The 19012-nt window shown below is 52.8% G+C and overlaps 1 protein-coding gene across 1 annotated transcript; it reads right to left on the reverse strand.

Moving 5' to 3' along the window:
- Nucleotides 1-8237: 8237 nt before the first annotated feature.
- On the reverse strand, nt 8238-18091 carry LOC134338994 (zinc finger protein 865-like). Its single transcript, XM_063035215.1, has 3 exons — nt 18012-18091; nt 17242-17490; nt 8238-13465 (listed from the first exon to the last, which is right to left on the reverse strand). Exons 1-3 carry the CDS (start codon nt 18089-18091, stop codon nt 9925-9927), a joined length of 3870 nt encoding a protein of 1289 aa, XP_062891285.1. The 3' UTR covers nt 8238-9924.
- Between the last annotated feature and the right edge of the window lie 921 nt (nt 18092-19012).

A 19012-nucleotide genomic window follows, 5' to 3' on the forward strand; every position in this document is an offset into this window, starting at 1 on the left:
TATTCAAGAAAGGGCGTAGAGATAGCCCAGGAAATTATAGATTAGTGAGTTTTACTTCAGTGGTTGGTAAGTTTATGGAGGAGATCCTGATAAGGTACCACATGCAAGGCTTATTGAGAAAGTAAGGAGGCATAGGATCCAAGGGGACATTGCTTTGTGGATCCAGAACTGGCTTGCCCATAGAAGGCAAAGACTAGTTGTAGACGGATCATATTCTGCATGGAGGTCAGTGACCAGTGATGTGCCTCAGGATCTGTTCTGGGACCCCTGCTCTTTGTGATTTTTATAAATGACCTGGATGAGGAAGTGGAGTAGTAAATTTGCTGATGACACAATGGTTGAGGGTGTTGTGGATAGTGTGGAGGGCTGTCAGAAGTTACAGCGGGACATTGATAGGATGCAAAACTGGGCTGAGAAGTGACAGATGGAGTTCAACCCAGATAAGTGTTAGGTGGTTCATTGGTAGGTCAAATATGATGGAAGAATATAGTATTAATGGTAACACTCTTGGCAGTGTGGAGGTTCAGAGGGATCTTGTGGTCTGAGTCCATAGGACACTCAAAGCTGCTGCGCAGGTTGATCCTATGGTTAGGAAGGCAGACGGTGTATTGACTTTCATCAATTGTGAGATTGAGTTTAAGAGCCGAGAGGTAATGTTGCAGCTATATGGTACCCTGGTCAGATCCCACCTGAAGTACTGTGCTCAGTTCTGGTCGCCTCACTACAGGAAAGATGTGGAAACCATAGAAAGGGTGTCAGATCTCTCAGTGGGAGAGCATTCTGGAGATAGTGATCATAATTCTTTCTCCTTTACAAGTTAGAAGAGCGTTTAATTGGAGTAAGGGGAACTAAGAGGCTATCAGGCAGGAAATTCGAAGCTTAAATTGGGAACAGATGTTCTCAGGGAAAAGTATGGAAGAAATGCGGCAAATGTTCAGGGGACATTTGTGTGGAGTTCTGCATAGGTATGTTCCAATGAGACAGGGAAGTTAAGTACAGGAACCGTGGTGTACAAAGGCTGTAATAAATCTAGTCAAGAAGAAAAGAAAAGCTTACAAAAGGTTCAGAGAGCTAGGTAATGTTGGAGATCTAGAAGATTATAAGGCTAACAGGAAGGAGCTTAAAAAGGAAATTAGGAGAGCCAGAAGAGGCCATGAGAAGGCCTTGGTGGGCAGGACTAAGGAAAACCCCAAGGAATTCTACAAGTATGTGAAGAGCAAGAGGATAAGACGTGAAAGAATAGGACCTATCAAGTGTGACAGTTGGAAAGTGTGTATGGAACCGGAGGAAATAGCAGAGGTACTTAATGAATACTTTACTTCAGTATTCACTATGGAAAAGGATCTTGGTGATTGTAGGGATGACTTTCAGCAGACTGAAAATCTTGTGCTGGAGCTTTTAGAAAGCATCAAGTTGAATAAGTCGTTGGGACCGGACGAGATGTACCCCAGGCTACTGTGGGAGGCAAGGGAGGAGATTGCTGAGCCTCTGGCGATGATCCTTGAATCATCAATGGGGACAGGAGAGGTTCCGGAGGATTGGACAGTTGTGGATGTTGTTCTTTTATTCAAGAAAGGGAGTAGAGATAGCCCAGGAAATTATAGACCAGTGAGTCTTACTTCAGTGGTTGGTAAGTTGATGGAGAAGATCCTGAGAGGCAGGATTTATGAACATTTGGAGAGGTATAATATGATTAGGAATAGTCAGCATGGCTTTGTCAAGGGCAGGTTGTGCCTTACGAGCCTGATTGAATTTTTTGAGGATGTGTCTAAACACATTGATGAAGGAAGAGCAGCAGATATAGTGTATATGGATTTCAGCAAGGTATTTGATAAGGTACCCCACACAAGGCTTATTGAGAAAGTAAGGAGGCAAGGGATCCAAAGGGACCTTGCTTTGTGGATCCAGAACTGGCTTGCCCACAGAAGGCAAAGAGTGGTTGGAGACGGGTCATATTTGCATGGAGGTTGGTGACCAGTGGTGTGCCTCAGGGATCTGTTCTGGGACCCTTATTCTTCGTGATTTTTATAAATGACCTGGATGAGGAAGTTTGCTAATGCCCCAATTAGCTAATGCTAATTCCAAAGGTTGGAAGTGTTGTGGATAGTGTGGAGGGTTGTTGATAGGAGGCAAAACTGGGCTGAGAAGTGGCAGATGGAGTTCAACCCAGATAAGTGTGAAGTGGTTCATTTTGGTAGATCAAATATGATGACAGAATATAGTATTAATGGTAAGACTCTTGGCAGTGTGGAGGATCAGAGGGATCTTGGGGTGCAAGTCCATAGGACGTTCAAAGCAGCTATGCAGGTTGACTCTGGGATTAAGAAGGCGTACGGTGTATTGGCCTTCATCAATCGTGGAATTGAATTTTGGAGCCGAGAGGTAATGTTGCAGCTATATAGGACCCTGGTCAGACCCTACTTGGCGTATTGTGCTCAGTTCTGGTCGCCTCACTATAGGAAAGATGTGGAAGCCATAGAAAGGGTGCAGAGGAGATTTACAAGGATGTTGCCTGGATTGGGGAGCATGCCTTATGAGAACAGGTTGAGTGAACTCGGCCTTTTCTCCTTGGAGCGACGTACGATGAGAGGTGACCTGACAGAGGTGTGTAAGATTATGAGAAGCATTGATCATGTGGATAGTCAGAGGCTTTTCCCCAGGGCTGAAATGGCTAGCACAAGAGGACACAGGTTTAAGGTGCTGGGGAGTAGGTACAGAGGAGATGTCAGGGGTTAAGTTTTTTACGCAGAGAGTACTGAGTGCGTGGAATGGGCTGCCGGCAACGATGGAGGTGGATACAATAGGGTCTTTTAAGAGACTTTTGGATAGGTACATGGAGCTTAGAAAAATAGAGCTTTGGGTAAGCCTAGTAATTTCTAAGGTAAGGACATGTTCGGCACAGCTTTGTGGGCCAAATGGCCTGTATTGTGCTGTATGTTTTCTATGATGATGTGGACCAAGGGTGAGTGAAAGGACGGAGGTGGTGGGGCATTATGAGCAGAGAGATGTGAGTAGTGTGGGAGGGTAGACGGTGGGGCAATGTCGCCTGGGAAGGAGGTGACTGATGAGGTGCAGAAGGGGTAGAGAGGGAGGGCAGACGAGATGAGGGGGCACATGGCGAAGTGGTCCCAGTGGGGAAGGTTTTGATTGGGCCGTCACTCAGTCGGAGCTCCCTTCCACAGGACCGGCGTTCCCAGCCGATGGTGCCGGACAGAATGGGGTCCCAGAAGGACAAGAAGGAACGTGGACCAGGAGATCCTGGAATCAAACGGAGCCTCCCCTTTCCCTTACTGGGGTGGATCACCCTGCCCTGTAAATAAATCTCTGTATTTAGTGTTAGCAGTGTCTCTCTCTCTCTGACTACACAGGGGAAAGGGTCTGTGCTGTGGTGGACCATCACACCACCCCTCCCCGCTCTGAGAGTTACAGACGAGACCACCTCCTCCTTCCCTTACTTACTGTCAAATTCCCTCTGTATCTCTCCTTTTGTGTTTACTCCTCCCCTCCTTTCCCTACTCTCCCTACCCTCTCCACCATCCTTTGCTCCAACTCCCCGCTGCACCTTCCTTCTCCATCTCCCGTCTCTCCTCTCCACCTTCCTCTCTCCATCTTCCCACTCTCCTTTCCACCTTCCCTCTCTCCAACTCGTCTCCACCTTACTTTACACCCATCCCCTCTCTCCCTCCATCGCCTCCTTCCTTCTCTCCCTTTTACAACTTCCCTCTGACCAACTAACTTCTCCAACATACCTCTCTGCAACTCACATCCCCACCTTCCCTCTCCCTCTCCACTCTACAGCTTCCCTCTCTCCCTCAATCCTCTCGAATTCCCCTCTCCACCTTCTCTTTCTACCTTCCCTCTTTCCCTACTCTCTCCACTCTTCACCTTCCCTCCAACTCTTCTTTCCATCTTCCTTCTCTCCAACTGCCCTAACTTCCCTCTCCATCTAATTGCTCTATCCAACTTCCCTCTCCATCACTATTCTCCCACTCCCCTTTCAACAATCACTCTCCGAATCCTCTCCATCATCAATCTCTCTAAATCCTCTCTCCACTGCCCGCTCTCCCTCTCCTCTACACCTTTCATCTCTCCAATTCCAACTTCCCTCTCTTCACAATCCACTGTCCATCTCCCCTCTAACTCTCTCCACGCTCCCTTGCTCCCACCCCCTCTCCCTCCCATCTTCACCTTCCCTCTCTCCCTCCCATATCCAACTTCCCTTTCAACTCTCCTCCCCACCTTCTCTCTCCCATCCATATTCAACTTCCCTCTCTCCAACTACCTTCAACTCTCCCTTCCACCCTCCCGCCCTCCAACACCCCTCTTCTCCTTCCCTCTCTCAAACTCACCTTTCCGCTTTCCCTCTCTCCAACTCAATTTTCCACTTTCCCTTTTCTTTGCAGCGTGTCTCTTTCTCAACCTCTCCACCTTCCCTCTCTCCAACTGTCTCCACATTGCCCCTCACCAGCTCCTCTTTCCATCTTCACTCTCATCACTCTCTACTCTCCACCTTCCCTCTCTCCAACTGTCTCCACATTGCCCCTCACCAGCTCCTCTTTCCATCTTCACTCTCATCACTCTCTACTCTCCACCTTCCCTCTCTCCAACTGTCTCCACATTGCCCCTCACCAGCTCCTCTTTCCATCTTCACTCTCATCACTCTCTACTCTTCACCTTCCCTCTCTCCAACTCCTCTTTCCACCTTCCCTCTTCAATTTCACACTCTCCCTCCTCTCGACAAATTCCCTCTCTCCCTCAGACTCTTCAGCTTCCCCCACTGCTCTTCATTTCTCTTCTCCACACCATCTATCCCACCTCTCCCCATCTCCACTCTCAACAACTCCTCTCTCCACCCTTGCTCTATTAACTTCATTTTCTGTAACTCTACTCTCCACCTTCCCTCTCAAGCTCTGCTTTCTACCTTCCTATGCGCCCACCCCCTTCCATCTCCACCCTCCCTCTCTCCCTCAACCTTTTCTCCCTCCACCCTCTGTCCAACTCCTCTTTCCATCTTCCCACTTTCAAACTGCCATCTTCACTCTCTGTAACTCCTGTATCCAACTTCCCTCTCCACCATCGCTACCTCGCACTCCCTTCTCCACTATCCCACTCTCCAACTTCCCTCTTTTCCTCTCCCCTGGATATTTCCTCTCTCCAATCCCACCCTTCACTCCCCCCCTCTCCAACTCCCTTCTTCACCTCCCCTGCCCTCTCCACTTCACTCACTCTCCCCTCCACAAAATGCCTCTCTCCAATTCCCCTCTCCACCTTCTCTCACTCCAATTACCCTCTCCATATCCCCTCACCCTCATCTCTACTACTACCCTCTCTCCCTGTCTATCCACCTTCCGTCTCACCAACTCCCCTCACCATCTTCCTTTTGCTCCAACACCCCTCTACACATTTCCTCTCCATCTCCTCTGTTCACCTTCCCTCTTTTCCTACCCCACAACCTTCCCTCTCTCCAACTTGTCTCTCCACTTTCCCTCACTCCAACTTCCTTCTCCACCTTGCATCTCTCCCTCCCCTCACCCCAACTCCTTCCTCCACTGACCCTCCTCCTTCCCACTCTCCAATTCCACACCCACCTCCGCATCGGAATGGCAGCATAATCCTGCTCCTATGTCTTCTGGTCTTATCAGCTGACAACCTTCCACCTCTCCACCATCCCTCTCTCCCCTCATTACCTTCCCTCCACACTCCACCCCTCTGTCTCTCCCTCCGCCTTCCCACTCTGCCTCCCATCTCCTTCCCTCTATCTCTTTCTCTCACCCCTCTGGCTTCCTTCACTCCCTCTGAACTCCACCTTCACTCTCTCCCTCCTCCCTACAAATTCCCTCTCTTCAACTCCCCACTCCATCTTCCCTATCTCTACCATCCCAAACTCCCCACTCCACCTTCCCTATCTCTACCATCCCTTTCAAACTCCCCTCTCCACCTTCCCTATCTCTACTATCACTCTCAAACTCCCCTCTCCACCTTCTCACTCCAATTCCTCTTTCCACCTTGTTTTTTTCCAACACCTCTCCATCTTCCATTTCTCCCTCCACTCTCCACCTTCCCTCTTGCTCTCCCTCCACTTTCCCTCACTCCAAACCTCCTTCCAGCTCCCTCTTCCCAACTTGTCTCTCCCCCTTCTCTACAGCTACCCTCCTTCAATCTCTCCACTTTCCCTCCCCCAACTCCCCCCCACCTTCCTTCTCTCCAACTGCCCTTCCTGCTTCCCATGCTCAAACTCCCCTCTGCACCTTCCCTCTCTCCTACTTTCTCCACCTTCACTCTCTCCCTCAGGCTTTCCACCTTCCCTCTCCACTTACACTCTCTCCAACTCCTTTCTCCCCCTCCCCTCTCTACCTATGCTCTCTCCAACGCCTCTTTCCAAATTTCCTCCCTTCAGCACTTCTCCACCTTCCCTCTCTCCAATCCCCTATCTCCCTCAACCTCTAAATCTTCCCTCACTCCAACTCCCTTCTCCACCTTCCGTTTTTTCCAACTACCCTTTCCACCTTCACTCTTCAACTCCACTTACTTTCCTTGCTCTCTCCCTCCCATCTCCACCTTCCCACTCTTCGAATTCCCTCCCCATGTTCCCTCTCTCCAATCCTTTTTACAGCTCCCTCTCCCCAACTTGTCCCTCCCTCCTCTCTACAGCTTCCATTTCCCTCAATTACTCCACTTTTCCTCTCTCGAACTCACTATTCCATCCCTTTTTCCCTCCCCTCTCCACCTTCTCTCACTCCTGTCACCTTCTCTCACTCCGCTCTCCACCACTCTTTCCCTCCCACCACCGCCATCAATCTCACCCTCCCATCTCCACCTTTCCTCAATCCCTCTCTCCAATACCCCGCTATGCCTTACTTTTTCTCCAACGCCCCCTCCACATTCTGTTCACCTTCCCTCTCTCCAACTCTCTCCCTTCTCTCTACAGCCTCCTTTGCTTCAATTACCCTCAACTTCCTTCACTCCAGCTCCCCTCTCCACCTTCCCTCTCTCCCTTCCAGCTTCACCTTCCCTCTCCAATTATGCTTGCTCCAACTTCCCTTCCTAAAACACCCCTCTTCAACTTCACTCTCTCCCTCTTCTCTACAAATTCCCTCTCACAGGATCTTCATCTTCTCTCACCACCTGTTTTTTCCAACACCCCTCTCCACCTTCACACTCTCCCCTCCACAGCTTCTCTCTCCAACTCGGCTCTCCATTTCCTTCTCTCCCTTAATCTCTCCAACTTCCCTTCCTCCAACACCCCTCTTCAACTTTACTCTCTCCCTCCTCTCTATAAATTCCCTCTCACCTTCCCTCATTCCAATTCCCCTCTGCACCTTCCCTCTTTAAAAAATCACTCTCTCCCTCAGGCTCTCCAACTCCCCCTCGACCTTCCCTCTCTCCCCCACATCTCCACTTCCCTCACTCCAAACCCTCTTTCCACCTTCCCTCACTCCAAATTCCCTCTCTCTTTCAGGCTCTCCACCTGTTTTTTCTAACTCCCCTCTCTCATTGCTCTCTGCACCTTCCATCTTTTCCTCCACTCTCTCCTCCCCCACCACTTTCCCTCTCTATCTGCCATATCCACAAATTCCCTCTCCACATTCCCTCTTTCCAGCTCTCCTCCCAACTTGTCTACCCCTTTCTACAGCTTCCCTCTCCCTCAATCTCTTTACTTTCCCTCACCCCACCTCCCCTTTCCACCTTGCTTCTCTCCAACTGCCCATCCACCTCCCCTCTGCACCTTACCTCTCTCTAACCCTCCACAAATTCCCTCTCTGCCTTAGGTTCCTTCCCTTTCTCAAACTCCCTTCTCCTGTTTTCCCCTCTCCTCCATCCCTCTCTCCCTCCCATCTGCACCTTACAACTCTTTCAAACTTCCCTCTCTCCAACTCCCCTCTCTACTGTCACTCTCTCTCCCTCAGGCTCTCCTCCTTCCCTCTCTCCCTCATCCTCCATCTACCCTCTCTCACTCCTCTCTGCCTATCTCCACCTTCTCTCCAATTTCCCTCTTCCTCCCCTCCCTATCTCCTCTCTCGCTGTTTTTCCCCTCCACCTCCCACCCAACCCTGGTCTGTAACCACTACCGACTCTGTTCAAAAGTCCGATATTCAATCTTCTCAATCTCCGCTCGCCACTCTTTCACCCCTACTCCCTCTGCCTCTTCCGCACCTTCTCCCCCATTTTACACCTCTCTTTCCCTATCCTTCCCTCCATCTCTTCTCCTTTCCCTCCATTCTCCCCTCTCTGCTCCAATCTCTCCCTCTTGTCTCCTTCTCTCACTGCTTCCTCCCCCTCCCTCCCTCCTGTCCCTCTCTAATACTCTTTCTCTCTCCCTCCCCCGGGTTGGCGGGGGGAGAAGACAAGGGTGAGGACCATGCTGAAACTCAGACGGAGTGGGGGGAGCCACCGCGAAGTTCCCACCAGCTCCAGGCTGTGGAATGTGGCGACCGGTCTGAGACTCACGATGGGAAGGGAGGCTGACAGGAGGGAGATGGGGCAACGAGGAAGGAGGGTGAGAACCAGCAGGAAGGATCGATCTCCATGACCCAGGCAGACACCGTTCAGCAGACAATGAGGATCCCCATGTGGGGGCGAGGTGGTGGCAATCGGAGCAGGGGGAGACAGAGAAAGAGACGGTCAAAGACAGACAAACAGACTGGGAAACTGAGAGGGTGACAGAGTGAGAGGGGGGGGGAGAGACGGAGAGGGACAAGAGAGGGAGGGAGAGGGAGAGACAGAGAGAGAAGAGAGAGAGAGAGAGGGCCAAGAGAAGGGAGAGGAGAGAGGGAGGGAGAGAGAGAGGGAGGGAAGGAGAGGTAGGGAGAGGGAGAGACAGACAGAGAAGAGAGAGAGAGGGCCAAGAGAAGGGAGAGAGAGGGAGGGAGAGGGAGAGGAGAGGTAGGGAGAGGGAGGAGAGGAGAGATACAGAAAAGAGAGGAGAGATCGGGCAGAGAAAGAAAGAAAGAAAGAAAGACTGGGAAATAAAATGGGGAACTCGTCAATTCTGTGGCCTGGTTCAATACACGCGATCACTTTAACATCAGTTTTTGAGGGACGTTAAGGGGATAGGGACGACAGAGGGAGGATGGGGAGAGGGGGAGAGAGTGGGTGGAGAGAGATGGGGGAGAAAGGGAAGAACAGATTCAGAGGCAGCAAAAACCAACACACAACGCCCCACCACCGTCAGATCCACAGAGCCAGTGACCCCCCCCTCCCCTCCCAAGAGAAGATGGATTGAGGGAGATGATGTGAGGACCAGCTCCATCTCTCTCACAGAGGTCACTTTATTGAACAGAGCAGAAAGTCTGGTGAACAGGTCAGATTACAAAGCAACGCAGCCTGTCAGTCGAGGGCTGGGGAGGGGGTGTGAATTAAGAGAGAGGAAAAGGAGTGGGAGGAACAGAGAGAAAGGCGGGGGAGTGCAGAGTGGGATAGGGTGGAGGGAGCGAGGGGAACAATGGAGGGAGAGGTGAGGGGGAGCTAGGTGAGAGGAACGACTGACTCACAAACAGCAAATCCTGAACACACGGCATCTCATCCCCTCCCCACTCCACCCTCCTCCCCCATTCCCCAGACACCTCCCTCCCTCCAGAAACATACACCCTTGCTCTGCCTGGGACGGGGCTGTTGTTGACCTCAGGACCATTCTCCTCTTCCCAAGGGGACGTGAGGAACGCCCTCTTCACTTCCCTCCCTCCTACAAGGTCCTTCTGCCTGGGAAGGGTTGGTTGACCTCAAGCCTGTTTCATTCCCCACCTCCCCCGACCCCACTCCTCAACTTGGCCCTCTAACCCAGGGACAACTGAGCTCAGCCCACTCCCCCACTCCGCAGCCCAGTCTGTAAAGGACCCACTGAGGCGCAATGGGAAGTTGGGAGAGGGACAACTGACCTCAGGAGCCTCAGTGGAGGCAGTGAGAAGCACCACAGCCTCAGGCCCTTCAGCAGTGAGTTCCCCTCTGGCCAGCATGGCAGGGCAGGTGGGTGGCGAGCTCCAGGGCACGGGCAAAGGCGCGTGGGCAGTGGGGGCAGACGAAGGCCGGGCTTTGGCCCTGAGGCAGGGCACACTGGTGCTTGAGGAGCTGCACCAGAAAGGGGAAGGCCCGCTGACACTGAGGACAGTCATAGGGGAGGACAACGGCGCCCCTGGGGTGGCCATCGTCCTGGGCTGGTTCAGACTCGGGCGACTTTGACAGGCAATGTTCTCCATCCCACTCGGGCTCCCGGGGCAGGTGACGGCTCTGGGTTCCAACCTGGCCTAGTTCCAAGGTCCCAGGGAGACCATCAGCTCTGTCCTGGGGTGGCTCAGAGTCCCCGGAGAGCCTGCAAGCAACGTCCCCAGCTGTATCTGGGGTGTGAGGGAGCTCCAAGGCCGGAGAGAGGCTGTGGCCTCCATCCCACTGCAACTCAGGGTCCCGGAGCATCTCTGAGGCTTGGGGAAAGCCAAGGGCCACATCCTGGGGCAGTTCTGAGGCCTGAACAAGGCCGATGGCTCTGTCCTGTAGTGATCTGGGGTTCTGGGATGTCTCCAAGGCCTGAGTGTGGCTGAGGGTGCTGTCCCACGCTGATACTGGATCCTGGGGTGTCTTTGAAGCCTGAGTGAGATCGAGGGCACCATCCCACTTTGACCCTAGGTCCCGGGGTGTCTCTGAAGCCTGGGACACATCAAGAGCACTAGGTTCGGAGGCTTGAAGGAATTCTGAGGCCCAGGAGAGCCCGCTCCCCACTGCTGACCCCCTCACTCTCCCTCTCCCTCTACCTCGCAGCCGCCCACGCCCCGTTCCCTCTTCACCGTCAGCTCTCTCCCGATGGGCAGTGCGTCGGTGCCTACCCAGCATGGAGGAGCGTGTGAAGGCCTTGCCACAGGCTCCACAGGCATAGGGCCTCTCGCCCGTGTGGAGGCGGGCGTGCTGGTCACGGTCCTGGCCACTCTTGAAGCGTCTCCGGCAGGCTGGGCAGGAATAAGGGGCCCGGTCTGAGTGCCGGCGCCCATGGCGGGCCAGTTCATATGGGTAGCGGAAGGCCTTGCCGCAGGCTGCACAGGCGTGGCGGAGAGTGGGGTCAGTCCCACCGCTGGATGCCTGGGATTCAGAGGGCGGGTGGCGACGGGCCTGGTGCTTGAGGAGGTAGGCGGTGGTTTTGAAACGACGGCCACATTCCGGGCACGGATAGGGCAGGCCGGCAGCGTGCGTTCGCCGGTGCTGCGCCAGGTAATGGGGCCGCTTGAAACGTTTGTCGCACTGCGGGCAGGCGTAGGGTGCCTCGGCACTATGGGTCAGGCCATGACGCAGCAGCTCGTAAGCGTTGACAAAGGCCTTGCCGCAGGCCAGGCAGGCATGGGGACGCTCGCCCGTGTGTGAGCGTTGGTGCCGCAGGAGGTGTGAGGCCCGGCCGTAGACGCGCCCACACTCAGCGCAGGTGAAGCCCCGAGATGGGGAGGAAGGCGAGGATGGGGACGGGTGCCAGCGCTCCTGGTGGGCCTGTAGCTCGGCTGAGCGCGGAAAGGCCAGCCGGCACAATGGGCAGGCGTAGGGCCCGCGGGACGGCGGGTGGCCCTGGCCGTGGTGACGGGCCAGTGCGGCAGTGTCAGCGAAGGCTTTGCCGCACACCACACACTTGGGCCGACGGGGAAGGGCCGGGGTGCCGGTCTGCTCCTCACTGACTCCGGAGCCAGCCACTGCAAGGTGACCGACGGTAGTCACTTGGGATGTTGCCGAGGGGCAGGGGCAGGGACCTGCTGTTGCTGGGGCACTGCAACCTGTCACAGTAGCAGTTGCTAGGGGACTGGAATCAGGCCCCGTGTTGGATGTTAAGGAACCAGAAGCAGGCCCCGTGGTGGTTCCTAAGGAAGTGGAAAGGGGTCTGGGGGCAGTTTTTAAGGGACTATGACCAGGCCCCGCATTAGTTTCCAGGGGACAAGTCTCAGATCCGGTAGTTGCTAAAGACCCAGAATTGGGCCCAGTGGTTGCTAGAGGCATGGAATCAGGTCCAGTAGTTGCCAAGGGCCCAGAACCGGCCCTGGCGGAGGCTGCCGCTGGGATGCAGTGCAGACGGCGGTGCCGGCGCAGGGTGCCAGGGTCGCGGAAGGCCTTGCCGCAGCCGGTGCAGGGGTATGGCCGCTCGCCAGTGTGGCCATATTGGTGGCGAAGGAGGTGGGCTGAGCGGGCATAGCCTTTGCCGCAAAGAGGGCAGCGGAAGGGGCGCCGGCGGGGCGGCCCGTGCTGGCCCCGCAGGTGGAGGGCCAGGCCCTGGGGCCGGGCAAAACGCCGGGGACAGGCTGGGCAGCAGTGGGGCCTGCCCGGATCGTGCACCAGCCGGTGACGGGCCAGCTCATAGCGCTCCTTGAAGGCCCGACCACACTCAGCGCAGGCAAAGGACGGCGGGCGTGAATGGCGCCGACGGTGCTTCTGCAGGTACCAGGGGGTGGCAAAACGCTTGGGACAGAGGGGGCAGCTGTATGGCCGGGCTGGGTCGCACTCATGGGATGCCAGCAGCTCAGGCCGGGCAAAGGCCCGGCCACAGGCCTCGCACCGGTGGGGCACAGCTCGTTCCAGCGCCCGGGCCCCGGCCGAGGGGTCGGGCTCCGACTCCGGATCCCACGGGTCTGGGTCCGGGCCTTCTGGGCTTCCAAAGTCTGGGGCTGCATCTGCTGGGCCTCCTGGCCCTGTGGCTGGGCTTCCCGGCTCTGGGATTGGGCCTGCCGGGCTCTGAGTGCTTCGGATCTGGCCTACTTGAACTCTCCAGCTTGGGACTGGGTCTGCTCGTCCTCCCTGACATGGAGCTGCGCCTGCTGAGCCTGTCACTGGTTCTGCTGGGCCTAAAAGACCTCCCAAGCCTGTTTCTGGTGCTGCTTGGTTTCCCAGTCCTGTAGCTGATCCTGTTGAACATAATGGTTCCCCCAGGCATGAAGGTAGGTCTATCGAGACTGGGACTGGCCCTGTTGGGTTGGCGGGAAGTCCCAGGCTGGCAGGTTGGCCTGTCGTGCCTGGGGTTGGCCTTGTTAGGCCAGTGGGACTTTCTGTGCTTACAGCATCGCGCACCAAGGCTGGGAATGGCCTTGTCGGGCCAGTGGGATGTCCTAAGTCTGGAGCTGAGCTGGTTGAGGTTGGGATTGGCTCTAATGGGCCTGCGGGAGCCCCGAGGCCCAAAGATGGGCAGCAGTGGCCTGAGAGTAGGCGGAAGAAGGAGAAGGCGCGGCCGCAGCAGGAGCAGATGAAGGGAGGCCGGGACGGGTGGGACAAAAGGTGCCAGCGCAGGGTCCACAGACGGCGGCAGCGACGTCTGCACTCCCGGCAGCGGTGGGTAGCACGGGATGGCAGGTGAGAGGCCCAGGGAGAAGGTTCCATCTTTGCGGCCTCTTCTGCTTCCTCCTCCTCCGCCTCCTCTGGCACTGGCTTCCATCTACCCCTCCTCCTCCTCCTCGTCTTCGTCTCCATGGCGACCAGGGCCTCAGCGGGGAGGAAAGAGGGATGGGAGGGGAGGCTGGAGAAAGAGAGGATAGGGGGAGGAAGGGAAGTGAAGAAGGGAGGTGTGGGTTAGTATGGAGGAGACGGCAAAAAGGAGGATGATAGAGGAGAGAGGGGAAGGATAGAGGGAGGGAGGGAGGACAGAGGCAGAGGTAGGAGGAGGTGAGAAGGGGAAGGGGAGGGGGAGGGGGAGGGGGAGAGAGAGAGAGAGAGAGAGAGAGAGAGAGCATTGAGAAACACTAGAGGCACACTCTGGGAAAGATGGCAGTGGGGATAACTCGCGGTTGACAAACCGATCATCTGCGTTTCAGGGACCCGGAGGAGGAAGAGAAGGGATACAACCTCCTAGCTGTACAGTATAGGGACAGAAAGGGCTTCGGGTAAGTGAAGGGGCAGAAGGGTTTGGACTGACTAGGAAAATAGGCAATGAAATGGCAGTGTTGGGGAGTCTCTGCTCATGCACATTGGTAGAAGAATAAAGGCACAGAGTATTTTCTGAACAGGGAGGAAATTCAAAACTCGAGGCGCAGAGGGACTTGGGGGCTGTTGTGCAGGATTTCCTAAGGGTTCACTTGCAGGTTGAGTTGGTGGTGAGGAAGGCAAATGCAATGTTAGTGTTCGTATCAAGAGGACTAGAATATAAAAGCAAGGATGTAATGCTGAGGTTTGAAAAAGCTCTCGTGAGGCCTCACTTGGAGTATTGTGAGTAGTCTTGGGCCCATTATCTGAGAAAGGACATGCTGGCATTGTAGAAGGTTTAAAGGAGGTTCATGAGAATGCTTCTGGGAATGAAAGACTTATCATATGATGAGTGATTGATGGCTCTGGGCCTTTACTCGCTGGAATTTATAAGACTGAGGGATGAGAGGACATAGAGATAATATTTTCATCATCAGGAATGTCTTGAGATCCAAAAACAGAATTTAGAGCATAGATCACACAGCATAGTCCTGGCCATTTGGCCCACAATATTATGCTGACCCTCTAACCTACTCTAAACTCAATCTCATCCATCTCTCCTACACAACCCTCTATTTTTCTACCTGTTAAGAATATGCCTATATAAGAGTTTTTAAAATGTCCCTAATGTATCTGTCTCTACCACCACCCCTAGCAGGGTTCCACCCAGTCACCACTCTCTGTGTAAAATACCTACCTCTGACATCTCCCCTGATTCTCTCCTCCAATCACCTTAAAATTATGCCCCCTCATATTAGCCATTTCTGTCCTGGGAAAAAATCTCTGGCTGTCCACTCTATGTCTTTTACCTTATACACCTCTATCAAGTCACCTCTCACCCTTCTTCCAAAGAGAAAAGCCCCAGCTCACTCAACCTATACCTTCTAATCCAAGCAGCATCCTGGTAAATCTCTTCTGCACCCTCTCTAAAGCTCCCACATCCTTTGTATGTTGAGGTGATCAGAACTGAACACAATATTCCAAGTGTGGTCAAACCAAAGTTTTAAAAAAATTTCTTTTTATTTCCAGATAAAAAGGGTTTGCATAATACTCCAAGTGTGGCCTCACCAACATCTTGTACAACTGCAACACAACGTCCCAACTCCTGTATTCCTCTTCTCTATTCTCTCACCTCTTTGTGGCCAAGACCTTCCCCTCTAGGCAATCAATCCCTGGAAGGGCTCTCGAACAAAGACAATGATCATCCCTCTGCCCCTGAAGATGACGATGGTCCTACCCAGCAGTTCATCTTACAATGAAGATCCCAGCGTCTAGGCCCTCTTGTGCTGATGGATCGATCCCTGGATCAAGACAAAACGTTAACACAAAGATCCAAGTGAAATAAGGTCCGTCACCCTTCCACTGTCTACAGGTCAAGAATGTGAGGGAACATCCCCCACTTCCCTGCGTGGGGTTAGTCCATACACACAGAATCTGCAACATCACTGTCTACAGGTCAGGAGTGTGAGGGAACACCCTCCACTTCCCTGCGTGGAGTTAGTCCATACACACAGAATCTGCCACATCACCATTCCACTGTCTACAGGTCAGGAGTGAAAGGGAGCTCTCCCCACTTCCCTCAGTGGGGTTAGTCCATACACACAACATCTGACACATTATCCCACACTGATAAACAACATGCAGGAATCTTCAAGGCATTTATGTACAGAGGAATCTCGGGGTCCAACCCCACGGCTCCCTGAAAGAAGCTGGGCCTTCACCAGCTGGGATGTTGAGTATAAGAGTCGGGAAGTCACTTTACAACTGAATAAAACTCTGGTCAGGCCACACTTGAAATACTGAGTGCAGTTCTGGTCCTCCCGTTATAGGAAGGGTGTGGGGGCTTTGCCTGGAGATCTGATAGAGGTTTACAAGATTATGAAAGGCACAGATAGAGCAGACAGCCGGTATCTTTATCCCTCGAGTGGAAAGTCTAACACCAGAGGGCATGTGCTTAAGGTGAGAGGGCAGTTCAAAGGAGATGTGAGGGGCAATTGTTTTTACACAGACAGCGGTGGATGCCAGGGATGGTGGTGGAGACAGATATGATAGAGGTGTTTAAGAGGATGTGCAGGAAAGGGAGGTAGATGGAGATTGTGTATGGGGAATGTCAGATAGTGGAGAACACCCCTGTGGCTGCCCCCCCAACAATAAATGCGCCATTTTGAGTACTATTGGGTGGAGGGGGGGGGGAATGACCTATCTGGGGAAAGCAACAGTTGCAGGCCCTCCAGCACTGAGTCTGGCCCAGTGGTTCAGAAGGGCAGGGCACTGAAGAGAATGGCAGCAGACATAGTCATGGATGGGAGTTTTCCTCCCAGGTACCAGGGTCCGGGATGTTTCTGAACACGTTCACAATATCCTGAAAAGGGAGGGTGTGCAGCCAGAGGTCATGGTACATATTGGTACCCAAAACATTTGTAGAAAAAGGATGTCCTAAAAAAAAATACAGGGAGTTAGCAAGGAAGCTGAGAAGCAGGACCTCAAGGTAGTAACCTCAGGGTTGCTGCCTGTGCCTCGTGACAGTGACGACAGGAATAGGATGAGGTGACAGATAAATAGGTGGCTGAAGAATTGGAGCAAGTGGCAGGGATTCAGATTTCTGGATAATTGGAATCTTTCAGTGATGGGACAAGTGAAGTTATCCCCCTTTGGTTTAAGAGCCTGATATTTGAGGGTTATAACCGTTCCGGATCCTGGTGGTGTTGTACCTAGAGCTCTTGCACTTCCTTTTGATGGCAGCAGTAAGAAGAGATCCTGGATGGTGGGGGGCGAGGGGTTCCTGATATTGAGGTGAGGGAAGTTGTCCATGCTGGTTTAACAGATGAAGAGTTGTTAAAGTGAGATCATTGGTTGAAGGAACATCTCAAAGGATGGGCAAGTGAGTGTAGTTCCTGATGGCAGCAGCGAGAAGAGAGAATCATGGTCTGGGTGGTGGGGGTCCCTGAGGATGGATGCTGCTTTCTTCTGGCAGAGCTCAATAGTGGGACATTTCGGAATATCTCACCACTGTGGCTGTGTGTATATTTACAAGACGGGCATGTTTTAATGTAAATGCACCGATTATTAATCTCTGACTCTCCCCTTCAATGTGACCCAGTGTGTATATTTACAGACGGATTGCTACTGATGTAAATGCAATAAACATATTAATGCAATCGTGACCACTCCCTATATTAATTTGCATATTGTCAGAGGGATATTTATTGTACATAACTGCATTACTTTAGTCCTTCTCCTGTGCATCCTGCTCTGCTTGCATTTCGCGGATTGCATGCACTGCTGCTTGCATTGTTGCTGCCTGCGTTGCATTTGAAGTGTTTTTTTCCTTACCTTCGCTGCAGCCGCCTTCGCTTTGCAGCCCGTTCCCAGGACGACTTCCGGTCCTTAAGTGACCCCTGACCCACCGCCGTACCCGGCCAGCCGTAAACTTCCGGGTGTGGCGCCGCGGCAATAGCCATCTCGGGAAGGTGAGGGCGCCGGACCCGCTCCATGCTGTTGGTCCAGCGCCGGCTTTCGTCCGGCTGAAGCGCGATATTTGAAATCATTAGTTCCTTTTTCAAGTGTGGAATACAGCAGGGACTGTAAATTAGAGGCAGGGGACAGGGAGCATGGGGGTAAATGAGGGTGTGAGAGAGCCTGGGGACATGTCCTCTTCTCATTGCTACCATCAAGTTGGAGATACAGGAGCCTGAAGACCCACACTGAATAATTCAGGAACAGCTTCTTCCCCTCCACCAACAGATTTCTGAATGGAAATCATGATTACTACCTCATTACTTTATATTTTTATCTTTTTTGCATACTTATTAATTTAACTTTAAATCTCTCTCTCTCTATATATATACACACACACACGTCATATTGTGATTTAGTTATTTTGTATTGCAAAGTACTGCTGCTATATAATAATAAATTTCACCACATATGCCAGTCATATTAAACCTGATCCTGATTCACAACTATTTTTTAAAAATTACACAGAAGCTAAATGACTGTTACCAGAGCAAAAAGCAGACATTAGCACTTTGCTCAAAAATGCTGAGGTGGTGAGGGCTCTGTTGGCCGGGGTTGACTATGGATGTTGCGTTCCAGCTGTCTACCTGTCACCAGTAGCATCGCAGGAGTTGCCAGTCAGCGTTGAACTTAACGTAGGACTGCCATAGGGACTCCAGCTCTGCATTTTCCCTTGGGGCTTACTCCCAAAGCTTTCTCCACAAAGCAGTGGAGGTTTGAGATCAGAGTTTTCCTTCTCCTAGAATGGCTGACCATTAGATTAGATTCAACTTTATTGTCATTGTGCCAAGTACAGATACAAACCCAATGAAATGCGTTTAGTATCTGACCAGAAATGCAAAGTACAGTGTTATTTACAAAATAACTGCAAATAAAAAGTGCTACAGCACACAAATATAAAAGTACTGAGACAGTACAATACGGATGCAATACTGCTTAGTGCTGTGGCGTGAGGTTCAGCAGGGTCACAGCCTCAGGGAAGAAGCTCTTCCTGTGCCTGCTAGTGCGGGAGCGGAGGCTCCTGTGGCACCTACTGGATAGTAGGAGAGTAAAAATATGCCCGAAGTGACTGGTTTTAAAGCACCAGTCACCCCCCTTTACCCCCACTCCTATCAGTGGAAACGGTCCCACCAGGCCTAGCAGCTAAGCCACACGTGAAGGCCAGGAGCTAGACTTGGTTGTCAGAGGCTACCTGGGGAGAACATCATTGAGAGCATTTAATAGGTAACAGGAGCTCGTCCCACTACCAGAGCGGCTATAACAACCTTATGAGTGATGAAAACGAAAAGCCTCGCAAAGCCTTCCCGATGAGTGGGTACAGCCACAGGCAGGGGAGGTTTGAGATCAGAGTTTTCCTTCTGCTATAGGAGCTGCTGATCACGGCTGACAAGCCCCAACTGCCCGAAGCGACTGGTTTTAAGGTGCCAGTAACAGGAGGATGGGAGTGTAGGGGTTACAGAGATAGGGAGGGGGGAGTGTAGGGGTTACAGAGGGAGGGGTTTGAACAGGAGGAGGGAGCGTAGGGGTTACAGAGATAAGGAGGGGGTGAGGGAGGGGTTTGAACAGACGGACAGGGAGCGTAGGGGTT

Source organism: Mobula hypostoma, chromosome 28, assembly GCF_963921235.1.
Source record: "Mobula hypostoma chromosome 28, sMobHyp1.1, whole genome shotgun sequence".
NCBI lineage: Eukaryota > Metazoa > Chordata > Chondrichthyes > Myliobatiformes > Myliobatidae > Mobula > Mobula hypostoma.

What these genes read in the sequence shown, in the direction of transcription:
- LOC134338994 (XM_063035215.1), bottom strand. Translation starts at nt 18,091, where the DNA reads ATGCAGAGCTGGAGTCCCTATGGCAGTCCTACGTTAAGTTCAACGCTG. An exon ending in TGCGATGCTACTGGTGACAG is followed by an intron (nt 17,491 to 18,011) that starts GTAGACAGCTGG and finishes TCTAATTTACAG; the next exon opens with TCCCTGCTGTATTCCACACT. An exon ending in CGAAGGCGGCTGCAGCGAAG is followed by an intron (nt 13,466 to 17,241) that starts GTAAGGAAAAAA and finishes CTCTTTCTCCAG; the next exon opens with CCTCCCCTCCCATCCCTCTT.